The sequence below is a fragment of the Strix aluco genome, chromosome 3 (assembly GCF_031877795.1).
Source record: "Strix aluco isolate bStrAlu1 chromosome 3, bStrAlu1.hap1, whole genome shotgun sequence".
In the NCBI taxonomy this organism is placed as follows: Eukaryota; Metazoa; Chordata; class Aves; order Strigiformes; family Strigidae; genus Strix; species Strix aluco.
The window spans coordinates 115,312,862-115,326,482 of NC_133933.1; the positions used below are offsets into that span (position 1 = coordinate 115,312,862).

Consider the following 13,621-nt stretch of genomic DNA (forward strand, 5'->3'; position numbering starts at 1 on the left):
GAAAACCAAGAATATTCTCCTGAGTATTTTCTCAGGAGATTTTCAAAGAAGTGGTCTGATGTTTAAAAGGCCTGTTGAAAATGAAGGCTTCATATCCCGTTCTTCCCAGTTCAAACTGCAACTCAGAATTTCCATTGCACCAGGTGAATGTCCCAGGTGACCACTTCTGGAGTGTCTCTTACGTGAGGGTTATAAGGACCTCACTGGATCAGTCTTGAAACTGTATCTCCCATAAGCTAGGAAATGTTTCTAGCTAGGGCTAAAATCACCACAGTTTGAAGCAGTTTACTTCACAAGCTGTCCTAACAGGAGACAGAAATACAGGAAACTTCTTCAGAAGCATTCACTTTCTGGATAGTGTTGCTTATTTCAGCTTGTCATTTCAAATGACAGAAACCTAAAGCAATGAATATAGATCTGAAACTTGAATTCTCCCTCTCCCCTGTTCCCCTTTAATCCTTAGACTTCCTTGTTCTAGCTCCAAGTCCTCATCCAGCTGTGACTGGTACTTTCTCTGGTCCTCCAGCCTATCATGCTCAAGCCAACCAACCCATCATCGTCTTTCTTCTCCCCCTCTCCATCAGTGTCACCTGGTCGCTGATGGTCACATTACTGGCTTTGCAGCAGCTGGAGAGCAGGAGCTAGAAGCAATCTATGGGCCCTGAAAAGCTTACTGGAAAGGAGATTGGAATGTCCCTTATTAGAATGAACTTCTGCCGCCCCAGAATCATTTCCCATACTTACTATAATATAATATCCTCTCAAAAGGGATATTCCCTTTTCAAGGAAAAAAAAAAAAAATTATAAGCTGTTAACTTTAAACCTAATGGTCATTTGTGAAGCAGCTGACCAGAAAATGTACTGGTTAATAACTCTAGTTCTGGCTGCCAAGCTTGTGATAGATGGGACCTGTTACTTCAGAGTGCTTGGCATTTTCATTACACTTTAGATACTTAAGAACAACTCCCATTGACTTATCATGTGGTAAACAGTCTCCTGACAAAAGTCTGCTTTAAATGACTTGTCCATCATCTCACAAAAAACTTTGTGGCAGAGGCATGGATTGAATTAAGTCCTCCACAGCAGAATTCAGCTGTTTCATGGGAGCGTCTTGCCTCTTGCACAACGCCTTGCATACCTTCTACAAAAACTGAGGCAAGGCTCCCACAGAAAGCAACCTCCCTCACTGTGTAAGTCACATCTACACTGCAAACGAATAAGCTGTCCTGCAATCAAAGATTACCACAGCTAACAACAGGCTGAACTATGGTGCAGAAATGCACAAATCTTACAACTATGAGCATCTAGCTTAGAGGTTACACACTGTAGCTTGTAAATCCCCAGTACTCCACAAGACCACAGCCAGAACAACTTCTTGGTGAAAGTATATTAGTCACTGTTCATTTTCAAGCTGCTGTCAAGTGTTTTAATTAAAACGTATCAAGTCACACAAACAAAAAATTTGGAGAATTGTCGAGAAAGTCTGAGAGCCAGTCAGTCTAGTTAAACTGTATGCTGGCTGGGCTAAGGACAGCTGGACTCAGAAGTCGAGGGGGTATCAGGGTAGTGACAGAGTCTTTTAGACTTCTGTATTAGGAAGAAATAAGTCACCAGAGAAGCAACGATTTTCTCAATTGTTTGTAAACTGAGTCTTGAAAGACAGGCTTAGACGTAGACATCAACCAGACACATGCCTTAAGTCAAGTGAGGTGAATCCCATCTCCAGAGCCCTTAAGAGACCTGTAGAGCTGTGAAATAGAATAAGGAACACAAAACTATTGCTACCAAAGTGAAAACAAAGCAGAGTGAGAAGGTAGGAAATTAAGGAACTGCAAAAAGTCCAAATTCTGACTGTTCAACGGAGGACAACTGAACTGAGATCCTCAGCTAGGTATAAACTAGCTGTTTCATTCTGGCCCAAAATATTCTAAGAAGTCTGCACATCCTTTCAATGTTTTCAGACCTCTTGTCTCTGCTGAAAACAATAGCTTGAGGACTTAAGTAATTTAATTTTGAGTCCATTCCCAATTACTTTTACATTGCCAAATTTAAACATCTTGGGTGCACATACAGTTTAAGTATTTTGATAAAAGAAGTAGAAGGGTTTCTCAAGCATGTGTTTTGTAATAGTTGAAGGCATTCAGCCTTATGGAGCGATTGACATGAACAATGTGGTGGAATCATCTCCAACTGTATTTGTAGCTAAAAATCCATCAGGAGAACATATGACTTTAATTTCACCAATCTGGACATTTACTGTCCACCACCGCCTCTACACTCTAAATTTTGCAAAAATGACTGGATATAAACCTTTGATGACCTTTGACATCATTAAATTATAAAAACACATAGCTTGTCTTTTCCTGCAATCATCCATTTTCTAAGAATATATGTGGATCAGACTTAGACTAGCACAAAAACTCACTTGCACTCCTGTAATCTGGTAAGAAGGCTGGGTGACCTTTTTCTGATCTCTGATGAAACAATGAGGTACATATTTGGAATTTATCTTGTAGTACACCTCAGCATTACTCCACACTATCAAAAATGAAAAACTATAGCTTTTTGAAACTGAAAATTACATGCTCATCTCTTCAGGGCTAGGATTAAAGGTGACATTTTTAAAGGCATCCAACCTCCAGTTTTAGAAGTTAGAGACAGATTTTTCTGGGTATGCAAGTGCATAAAATGCAATATACGCTTAGTGATATTTTCCATAGTACTTAACTTCCTTTGATTTAAATAAGGAGCCTTTCAGCTTTCTGAAAATCCCAGTTGTAGCCTCTTTATATCTTCAGACATTTTTTACGCATATTTTTATGCAACTGGCTCCTCTCTTAAAAATAGTAGGTAGTGCCTCTAGTCACTTAGACCGTCCAGAAAAGAAGTTTGCACGATGACATTAATAGCTCCATACTTAACTTTCAGACACCTAGTGTCAGGATTCACAAGTGCAAACTAGGGGCACACAGGCTCAGAGAAAGATGCACATCATCCCAGGACATTTCACTCCAGCCTCCCAATGGAAGGAATGACCATTGTACAGAGACAGAACTCAAATGACTAACTTTGATTACATACCCGATTTTTAAAGGCTAAAATAGGGTATGATGAATGAGAGAAATTAGTCATCTACAGTGGAATTCACCTCACTTGGCATCTGTAAGTCAGGCTTCTGGTCAAAACTGATTGTCTAACTTCTGCTGAGAACTGACAGGGAGTGACGGCCCCAAGTGAGGAGATTCGTTCCATCCGGACAGAGGTGTCGAACAGGCACAGAATGAATCACTCTCTGCAGGTGTCTCTTGTTCTCTCTTCCCACTGACTATAGACACCAAACCTCTAAATAGCTAAGATAAGGTGAGATCAACCTCACCCTCAAGAACGGGTGAGTCTGCCAGGCCAGGCTCAGCGTTCAGGCTTCTTGCCATCCAGGAGATGCCTTTACCCCTGAGCTACAGTGTCAGGCTCCCTCTTGTTTATAATCCCTCTGGCCCTTTGAAATTTGCATGTTTCTTTACCGTGGCAAGCTCGAACAGGATGGGTGGGTGTCCTCCACCTTAAACCTTATCTCTACTCTGGTCGTTAGGGGTGCTTTGCAAGCAGGAGGGAGTTTATATCACCTCTGATGAGGAGAACATTGAATCTGAGCCTCTCGCTTCCAGGGCAAATGCTCTCACGAGAAAAATTGCTTATAAAAAAGCAGCAGTTCTTTTTCTTCTCTCTCCCTGAACTTTCCAGCAGCTACAGCTGCTGCTCTTTGTGCTAAGCTCCATGCTGTCAATGTGCATCTAAGCATGATCTGAGCACACCTCCTGGACCAGGCCTCTCAAGAGATTTAGACACATACCTATTTTGTGATTCCCGGGTGGGTTTACGCAGGCGACAGTCACTAAGAAAGCCAGCTTAACCTAGATAACGCTCATCCTGGGCCTATAAAGAAGCAAAGTTTTAACAGCCTAGGAAACTTCACTAGAACTCACGTGGTTCAGCAGGACTCGTGAGGGTGCGCTTGCATTTGGGGTGTGGTGCACACATTTTGCTAAACTGCACTTCCAGTATCCAAATCCTGAGTGGAATTAGGCTCTCCCAACCAAAATTTTGCTCTATACGTTAGTTAAAAAGGACTGAGAATGCTGTGGGTCCTGTCCTAACATAACCAACAATAGCTTTGGTAAGGTACTAAATTAGTACTTCCTGCTTAATACTGCAAGGCTTTCTATCACATAACTGAGGCATTCTGTCTGAAGTGAACAGGAAGGCAGGATTATAGATTCACCAACACCGAGATGACCGTTGCCATACAGACTCCACTTCTCCTCTGTGTCCATGAAACATTATTTCTGAGCAAGAACAAACACACAGAGCATACTATACAAACACATCTATACTTGAAATGATCATAATTTCACAATTTGAAGGGGGTGTGTTTAAAACCATACCTGGAACAGATTTTAAAAATCTACTCCCACCAATCCAATACCCAATCCCTTCTTTTTCCAGTGAAATTAAGCCAAGCATTTTGTGATCTTATTCCCACAGGCCTGTACCTAAAAATCAAAGTTAGGCCAAAGTGGGAGGCCAAGGGGGGCTGGACCAGCCAGCCAGATAATTAACAAAAGAAAGAATAAGCCCATTTGTTACTCCTTGGTTTATTCCTTACCACATGCGAGGTACTGTCAGTAACCTCCTGCCTGGCCCCTCTCCCTTTTCTGTTCTAAATGAATTTTCCAGAGAATTGTTGGGAGTGCAAAATTTGCAACATTTTAGACCTATACTAATTTAAAGGCATCACTAGAAAAGCTACGGTACATGAAAACCATCTGCTATGGAAGCCACGCGCTAAGAAGTGAACTTGTTTGATCCCAGATTTTAGCACAACCACGTTAAGTTAGAGAGCCACCTAACTGGTTCGCTACAAGCACCTCTAGAAGACATGCTACGTAACTTAATTAAAACATAGACACTGCATTCATAAAATAGGTTCTAAAATTAAAATTTAGATATTTAGATATAAAAAATTTAAAGATTTTAGAAAATAAATATATTTGGTTTTGAGTAAAACCTTAAGAGTTAATACATGGATTTAATACACCTCACACCGGTGACACTTACTATGCCAGAGGGATGCTGCTTTCAGGAAGATTTCATGGCAGCATTCTTCAAGTAAGCATCAGGTAAGCAACAGCCCTTTGCAGGTGGCAGTTTATGTAGAAATGTCTTCAGGGCTCTGGTCCTACTTACAGAAATTAGAAATCCTACAAAACAGAAGACAATAGAACTGAAGTGTCTGAATTTGGACTTATATAAATGTCCCAGCAAAACCACACAATTCACGTAGAAACACCCCTCTTTGCAGGGAGGTGCTAGAAAATACACTTTGAGTAAAAGACATTCCCACGGAACAGTTTGGGAGTGTGATCACAAAATGATATGCATGTCAAAACTGAATCAGAACAAAGGCCTGTCCATCATATAGTTCAACCCTTCTGGCCAAAAAGCAGAAGTCTAGGAAAAATGAGAAAACACGTATGTTTCGTCACAATACTTCTCAAGGCTCCAACAACACGTAGCTTTCAGAATATAACAGCAGCAGCAGAGGGATGTTTAAAAGTGGGGATGAAGGGAATGGTACTGTACAAAAGCAACATTATTTAAAAGCATAGTGGGGGGAGAGGAAAAGAGATCTTACAGTTGGCAGATCAGTGACATTTGCAAATAAGGCCCAGAAACGAATGGAGTTTGGAAATGCGACTCAGAGAAGGTGCATCCATACATTGCTTGGAGAAGAACACAGAGGGGTTTAGAGTGGGGTGGGTGGAAGCAATGCGCTGCGCACCCCCAGTGCCAAGTGAGGTACCGGGAAGCGAGGGGGAGCGGTGATGCCAGCCCTCCTGCCCCGAGAGGTGCTGCCGGCGGGGCGTGAGGAGCCCTGCCTCGGACAGCACCGGGGTGCCGGGAAGCAGGACTCGTGCTCCCAGCAGCACGGTTGTTCACCGGCACCCCTGGGAGCTGGGGGACGTCGCCCCGCTGCTGCTCCAGGGCTGCCCATGCCGGTGGGGCGCACCAGGGCCCCGCTTCCCAGCCGGTGGTGCACGGCAGCGGTGTCCCACGGGCAGCTCCGCTACACCGGGACCGGGAGCGGGACCGGGGCAGGCACCGGCAGCGTTCACACACGGCAGCACGTGACGGGCGCGTGGCAGAGGGCCTGTGGCCACAGCCGCGTCCCTGCGAGCCACCACTGCTGCGCTGGGGACGGGGGGGGCGACATGGAGGATCCGAGGCTTGCATGGCTCGGAGCTGAGCACTGAAGCAGGGAAAAGTCGAAATAAAATTAAAAAAAAAAAAAAATCCCTTCCCCCAAGGCAGCTGCAGAGTGCGATGAAACCCCCCTGTAGGCACAATCTGCCCTGAGCATCTGGGCAAGGATGAGGTGGGTGCAAAGTGCACCGGGAGGAAATGTGTCAGCTGCAGCATCTGAGAGCAGCAGAGCAAACTCAGACGGGAAATGAGCTTGCAAAGTGCACCCAACAAGATGATCGCGGGGATAAGTTGCTTCTATGGAAACTGCAGCCCGATGAACCAAAAAACAGTTTGATGGCAAAGTTTTAGCAGGAGCCGGCTCATGCCTGGTTTCAGCTACATTCCCCACCCCCGAAAAAAAAAAAAAAAAAAAAAAAAAAGGAAAAAGCTGCACAATGTGTTTCTTGTTATGGACACACACAAAAAAAATAAAGAAATGGGGACACAGGTTTTTTCCTGTATGGGCTACATCATATTAAGCTGTAAGTTTAGTTCTGGACAAACAATCTCTTGTTGCATCTCTGGGATGGAGGTTAATGAATTCCCACAGATGATGTTGGCCAAACAGTGGTCGGCTTGTGACTTGATTTCCAGCATCATGATGTGAGGGGATCAGTATAGAAAAGCACTTTGAAGGGAAGAGGCTGCCTACAGCAGGATTGTTTCTACAAGCTAATTGTACTGAGTGCAGCTGCACAAAGCTGGATCAACAGTAATAGAAGGCGGCGCAGACTTCCTGACGCCAGCCCCGCAGAGCTCCCACCAACAGCCTGGCAATTCCAGATTGTTTTCCAGACCTTATCTCTCCCCCAAGTTTTTTTTTTTTTTCTTTCGCCTTTTTTTTTTTTTTTTAATTTTGTGACCGGAACAAAAGTAACAGGAAAATCCTTTGTGAAAGTAGAAAATGCTGTTACAGATCGGTGCCTTTCGCAGAAGTTGTAACTAAATATTTTGCATGCATTACTCTCTCCCTCCCGCTCAAAAGAAAGAAAAAAAAAAAAAAGCCAACCCCTAAACTTCTAAAACTTCTTTGAATGAATTGGAAACGTGAGGCAAACAAAAGGGACCGGGTAGTTAAAAGCAGCCGGGTTTAGCGAGATATTTCACCTGGGACATTGAAAAGTCCTGTACCAAAACCTATTTGGACACCCCGCTTGGATAGGTTGGATGGTGTCAGTGACTTGGAAACGGGCCAATTTTAACAATTTTTTTTTAGTCTGGTTTGATGGCTTAAATACACGGCAATTAAAACCATTTACATTATTACTAGATGTTTTAGCTAAATTTCATCAGAGGGCTGGGCCAGGGCGGGCGCGGGACCCCAGCGGTCCCTGAGGGGGGGCGGCGGCGGCGCAGCCCCCCTCGTCTGCGGCGCTCAGCGGGAGCCCCGGCCCGCGGGGCCACTGCGTGACCGGGAGCTGCTCTTACAAGACCTTAAAACGCGGGAGGACAGGCAACCTTTACAAACAGCATGATTTTTCCTCACATAAGATTTTTTTTTTTTTTTAAAGGGACGGGGACAGGACAGAAATTCCCCCCTCTCCCCCCGCGCCGCAGCCGGGGCAGCCCGGCGCGCTCCCTCCCGCCCGGGTCGCGGCGGCCCGGCCCGGGGGGGCAGCCCGGCGGGGGGCCAGCGGCGCCGGGATCATTCCCGCGGACGCGGCCCCCACCCCCCCCCGTGCGCGATTTTGCCCGTTTTACTCTTTTCTCTACCCTTTCTGCGGGCGCCCCCCCCCGTCACATTCCGCTCCCCCCCGCCCCCCCGGCATGGCGGGGCGTCCGGCGGCGGCCCCCGCTGCAGGTGCGCCCGGGAGGGGGAAGCGGGGCCGGGCCGCCGCCTGCCGCCGCCGCGGGCGCAGCCCCGGTCGCCATGGCAGCCGCCTGAGCGGCGCCGCCGGGCCCGGGCGGCGCGGGCGGGGGGGGCGGCGGCGAGGGGCTGATGTCACGGGGCTGGCGCCGCGCAGTCCGGGCCGGCCCCGGGCGCGGGGCGGCGGGGCGGGGCGGAGCGCGGCGCCCGGGGCGCGGGAGGGGGGGTGGGGGGGAGCCCCCGGGGGCGGCCGCGCACCCGCCGCCGCCGCCACCGCGCACCCCATCGCCAGCGCGGGCTGGCGCCGGGCGGCGGGGGCCCCCCACGGCGGGGCGGCCTGCATACCCCCGGAGCGGAGCGGAGCCCCGGGTTTGTGTCTCCCGGCGGCGGGGGGGGTGGGGGGCGGAGGAGAAAGCGGCGCTTTGTGCGTGGCGAGCGGCGGCGGTTTCCTACCAGATGTTTGCAGCGGCGATTCGGGGTTGGGAACCGGCCGTAAAAATCCCGGCTGAAAACAAGAGGCAGGCGCGGGTCCCCGAGGCACCCGCCGCCACACGGGGGGCCCGTCCCCTCCTGGGGCGAGCCCTGAGGTCCTGGGGAGAAGCCACCGAGGGGCGGCTGGCAGCCCCGGTGGTTTCGGCGAGTCCCGCCGGAGCCCCCCCGGCTCCCCGCGCGTCCCCCCGCCGGGGCACGGGCAGCGGCGCTGCCGCAGCTGCCGGGATGGTCCGTGCGACATGTGTTGTAGGGCAGGGAGCTTTGGGAGGGGGCGAGCCGGTGCCGAGGCTGCCGGGGTTAAACGAGCGGGGCTGAGGGAATGAAACGTTACGAAAAGACACTCCAGGCGCTTGCCGGGGGGGCGCGGGGCTCGCCTGCTCCCGGGCTGTACTTTCCGTGCAGAAAGCGCACAGGACAGGCTTTTGGTGACAGAGAAAATAACCAGGTCAGCCTCTCCTCGCACAACTTTGCTCAGTGTTTTAAAAAGCGAGCTAAGCCCTCAGTATGAAAAACCGAAAGCATTCGCAGAGGGCTCCTCTGCAGAGCCCAGACGGACGCTACTGCTGCGCTGTCCAAGAATGCAAATAACGATGGGAGAAGCATGAACATACTTGTTTACGTTGGCTATTATTACACCAAAAACAGTGTCAAAATTTCTTCCACCGGTGCATCCCTGAGACGGAAACACAAGCACGTCGAAGGACTAAAACCTCTGGCTGCAGATCAAGTACCAGATGCGCTTGAAATTGAGGTTTTAGTGTTGTAAAGGACTGAAGTCGCTCTAAGTGGTGGGTTGAATCGAGTCGTTAATTGACAGGGTGTTTTTTATTATTATTTACTCTCTTCAACTGCACTTGAACAATGTATTTGTCTTGCTATCAGACTGTCGAGATTCACTTTCACCCTTCGCGTTTCACAACGCGTTGAATTGTGTTCCTGTCAGCCTCAGCACCGCCTACAGTCCACCCCCAGAGAAAAGCCCCGGGGCCAACACCCCGGTGTGACAGTCACCAAAATGTCCTGCTAGAGGGGGGCCAACCACCACCGCAGGAATGCCACGTTAATTGGAAAAAACATTGATCCAGCTCTCTGCAGCTTCGTCTCCAAGTGTCCGTAACGTTCCTCCCCCACAGCCCCAACTCCTTTCGCGTAGCTATGCAACAACAGCGCAGATAAATCCAATATTTGTCTGCTTTTAATAGTTATGATTGACAGCACAATCCTCACGGATTTTAGGGATGTATGCCGTTACTACGTTTCTGTTTGCAATGAACACTAACGTATTTGAAACATCCGGGTGGTTATTACAGAATAGCTGCGTTTTGTGTAGAATTTCATTTATATTAATTGTATATACATGTCCACGCTTTCCTAAGTTTAACTTTTCTCCGGTAGTATGTGAAAAGACGGGTGGAAGCTATGTCGATATGTTTACACAGCCGTTAGTATAAGCAAAATACAGAAAAATACAATGGAGCTAAACTTGAAGAAAAAAAAAAATCAAAGTCACTTCTCCAGCTAAACAAAAAACCCCCAACTTTTTCCTCTGGAATGTTTCTGGAAGATGTTTCATTGGCTGCAACCAAAAGCTGCAAAAAGTACAGCGTGTAGTAAGTATTTGCATTTGTCACCAGAAACAATCTATGCATAATTAATGACAGTTCTGTGTCACAAGCACAGAGAGGGTGCAGATGAGCAGCCTTTCAAGGGCAGTACATGTAAATGCACTTCCAATATGCACGTTGGCTTAATGATGGCCAATTAATAGCATCATCTAAAATAGCCCTGTCCTCTGAAGCAGGGACCTGACGGTGACGCCCGACTCTGTCAGGGCTCTGATGTCCTGTTCTCATCAGGGCAGAAAGTTGTAGTCGGTTTTACAGGTTTATCTTTATTCTTGATGCTTACACCTCCTGCTTACAGCCGCAGCGCTCTGCTGCTGACCCGGCCCTTGATTTACGCCGCCGCGTTGTAAAGAGGGACGCGCACAAACCGCCTGCTGTACTGCATAGCCACTCTGGGGAAGGCCCAGCCTCCGCCAGCCCCTTGCTACAGCCACAGCTGGTTGTCCCACGCTCTGCGCCCCTCGCTCTGGCACCGCCAGCCCCCACAGCCGCGGCCCGCTCACCCCGGTCTTCTAACCCGCCGCGCTCCCGCGCCCTTACAGAAAGGGGACCAGCGGGCGGTGGGAGGGGTGCGAGGGGACACGCCGCCCGCCGCCCCAGCGGAGCGGTGGCGGGGCGAGCCCGGGAGCGCCGCCATGGCGCTCCGCTCTCCTCACGGCGCTGCCCGCCCCGGCGGGCCGCGGGCCCCACGCCTTTGTGGCGGGCCGGGCGCCAGCGGGCCGGCCGCCGGCCGCGCACTATTTACTCCCTCAGCTGTGCGGCGCGGCCACGCCCCCTCGCGCGATTGGCTCTCCGGGCGGAAGGCCCGCGCGGCCCCCGCGCTGCCCGCCCCACCAGTGAGGGCGCCCCGGGCTGATGGACGTGCCGGCGGCCGCCAATGGCAGCGAGCGCGGGCTGGGCTCGGCGGCGGCGGTATAAGAGGAGGCCGCGCAGCCCCGCGCCTCAGTGCGAGCTCCGGCAGCGCCCAGAGGGGAGCGCAGCGCCAGCGCCCCGCAGGCTTCCCGTCCCTCTGTCCGTCCGCTCCTTCCTCCGTCCGCTGGAACCGCGCTCTCCGCCCGCCTTCCAGCATGAAAGCCTTCAGCCCGGTGCGGTCCGTCAGGAAAAGCGGCCTCTCGGAGCACAACCTGGGCATCTCCCGGAGCAAAACCCCCGTGGATGACCCCATGAGCCTGCTGTACAACATGAACGACTGCTACTCCAAGCTGAAGGAGCTGGTGCCCAGCATCCCGCAGAACAAGAAAGTGAGCAAGATGGAAATCCTGCAGCACGTTATCGACTACATCCTGGACCTGCAGATCGCCTTGGACTCGCACCCCAGCATCGTCAGCCTCCACCACCAGAGACCCGGGCAAAACCCTTCCTCCAGAACTCCTCTGACCACCCTCAACACAGACATCAGCATCCTCTCGCTACAGGTAAATGCTTTCCCCGAGCCCCCCGGCTCTCCGCTGACCCAGAGAGGGGAGTTTCAGTCGGTGTTAGACAGGTGTCTTTCACGCAGGGCGCGGTGGTCGCCGAGGGGACCGCGGTAGCTGAACCGGCCACCCCTGCCCGCGGGCGGGTCTGCAGCCAGGCGTGCCACGCGTGAGCGCTTCGTGACCTAGGACAGGTTTTCCCCTGCTTCCCCGGGGGCTCGGGCACCTCACCCTTACCCTTGTGTTGCTTTCTCCTCGCAGGCGTCCGAGTTCCCCTCAGAGCTCATGTCAAGCGACAGCAAAGCACTTTGTGGCTGAATGAAACGGTGAGTGCAGTGCATCTTATTTCTAAACTTTTAAAAAAGTGCCTCCCCGGGGAAGCAGGAGGCGTGATGGCTATTTCTAAAAATCGGTTCTAAAAGTTGATTAGGAGATGCCTTTATAATCAGTAAGAAATTAGATTAATAACTGACTCTTAAAAGTCCAAAGTGTATTTTGTTGCTAAGGTTCATTAAGCAGCACAGGCTGCTCTGATACTACTCGCTGCTTAATGCAAATTCTCTCGCTATCTGTTCTTGGAGTCTTAACTTCCTGGGCCAAAGTGACTGATAAAGTTGGGAATCTTGGCACAATTCCTTAAATTCTGTGATGTGGGATTGTCTGCGCTATCAGTTAAATAAGTGACTGCTTTTAATCAAATAATTGCTGTAAGAAGCAGACTGGCGCCTCTGAGCATTGCACTTACAGAGATCTAAATAGCGATTGGACTGAGAATCCTCTTTCTACCCTTTCCCTTGAGTGTATGTTATTTTAATGTTCAATTTGTGCTCTTGAGAGCTAGTGTGTGAGCGTGTATGTGTTGCATCTGGACGCCAGGGTTTGCCCAATCTCTGAGTGTTTGGTTAAATGTTCAAACTGTGGCTTCCTCTCTGGCGCCAGTCTGTCCGGATCTCTGCCCTGTTAGCATTCTCCTAAATATGCCTCTTTTCAATCTCTTGCAGGTGTTCCACTGATGAGATTTTTTTTTTTTGCACAAGAAAATGTCTACAAGGATTTTTTTTTGAGGTGCTGAATTTATTTTTCAGCTGTATCTGGAGGGGGAAAATCCACATTAACTAAAAGGACCTTTTAAAATTAATAAAGAAGAAAAAAAAGTCAAGATTGATCTTTATCCCCACCCCATTCTTCAACTTGGACTGAACCTAGTTATTTATGAAGAGACTCTTAAATAACCCTTTCCCTAGTCGGAAGGCTTCCTTTATATACTATTCCCAACGTGGGGAGCGAAACAAAAATCTCACAAGGAGTTGCCCATTTTAAAGCAGACTTTGCCTTTTTTTTCCAAAGGTGGAGCGTGAGTACCAGAAGGATCCAGTGTTCAGTTTTTTAGGAAAGTCTGTGGTCAGAAATTACCTTTTTGACACAAACCTAGGACTGAATGCTGTGTATATATTTATATATAAATATATATATATGAGTGAAACCTTGTGAACTCTTTAATTAGAGTTTTCTTGTATAGTGGCAGAAATTTACATTTCTGCAAAAAGTGTAATGATGTACTTAATCATGCTAAACTTTTTATAAAAGTTTAGTTGTAAACTTAACCCTTTTTATACAAAATAAATCAAGTGTGTTTATTGAACTGATTGCTTGCTTTGTTCTTTGGGGACCAACTGTTTGCTGGTTTTGATTTGTGTTGTGGTTTTGGTTTTTTTTTAAATACTTATACATTCTGTTATGACTTTACCAAGTAAAAATTCAAATATGTAGAGAATATAAAGAATAAAATTACCTGAAGTGAATAATAATTCTTGTAACTTGGAAAATCTTATTTGAGTGTATATGATAAACTTCGAGTGATCTGCCTGTAAACAGTGTGAAAGGAACTAGAAAAGGAATTTATTACAGAGGGGATGCTATTGACAAAGTGTTTGGAAACATACAAAAGCAGTTAATCCTGAGACATTCCCATGGAGTAT

General features: G+C 48.7%; 1 protein-coding gene across 1 annotated transcript; it reads left to right on the plus strand.

Annotated features, from left to right (window-relative positions):
- Window positions 1-11,159: 11,159 nt before the first annotated feature.
- On the plus strand, window positions 11,160-13,284 carry ID2 (inhibitor of DNA binding 2). The gene is made up of 3 exons (XM_074820011.1): window positions 11,160-11,642; window positions 11,904-11,968; window positions 12,644-13,284. Exons 1-2 carry the CDS (start codon window positions 11,295-11,297, stop codon window positions 11,958-11,960), a joined length of 405 nt encoding a protein of 134 aa, XP_074676112.1. The 5' UTR covers window positions 11,160-11,294; the 3' UTR covers window positions 11,961-11,968; window positions 12,644-13,284.
- The last annotated feature ends 337 nt before the right edge of the window (window positions 13,285-13,621 follow it).

Bases quoted from the DNA above. Each gene is read 5' to 3' on its own strand.
- ID2 (XM_074820011.1), top strand. From the start codon at position 11,295: ATGAAAGCCTTCAGCCCGGTGCGGTCCGTCAGGAAAAGCGGCCTCTCG. The intron at 11,643-11,903 runs GTAAATGCTTTC...TTCTCCTCGCAG, and splicing joins TCAGCATCCTCTCGCTACAG to GCGTCCGAGTTCCCCTCAGA.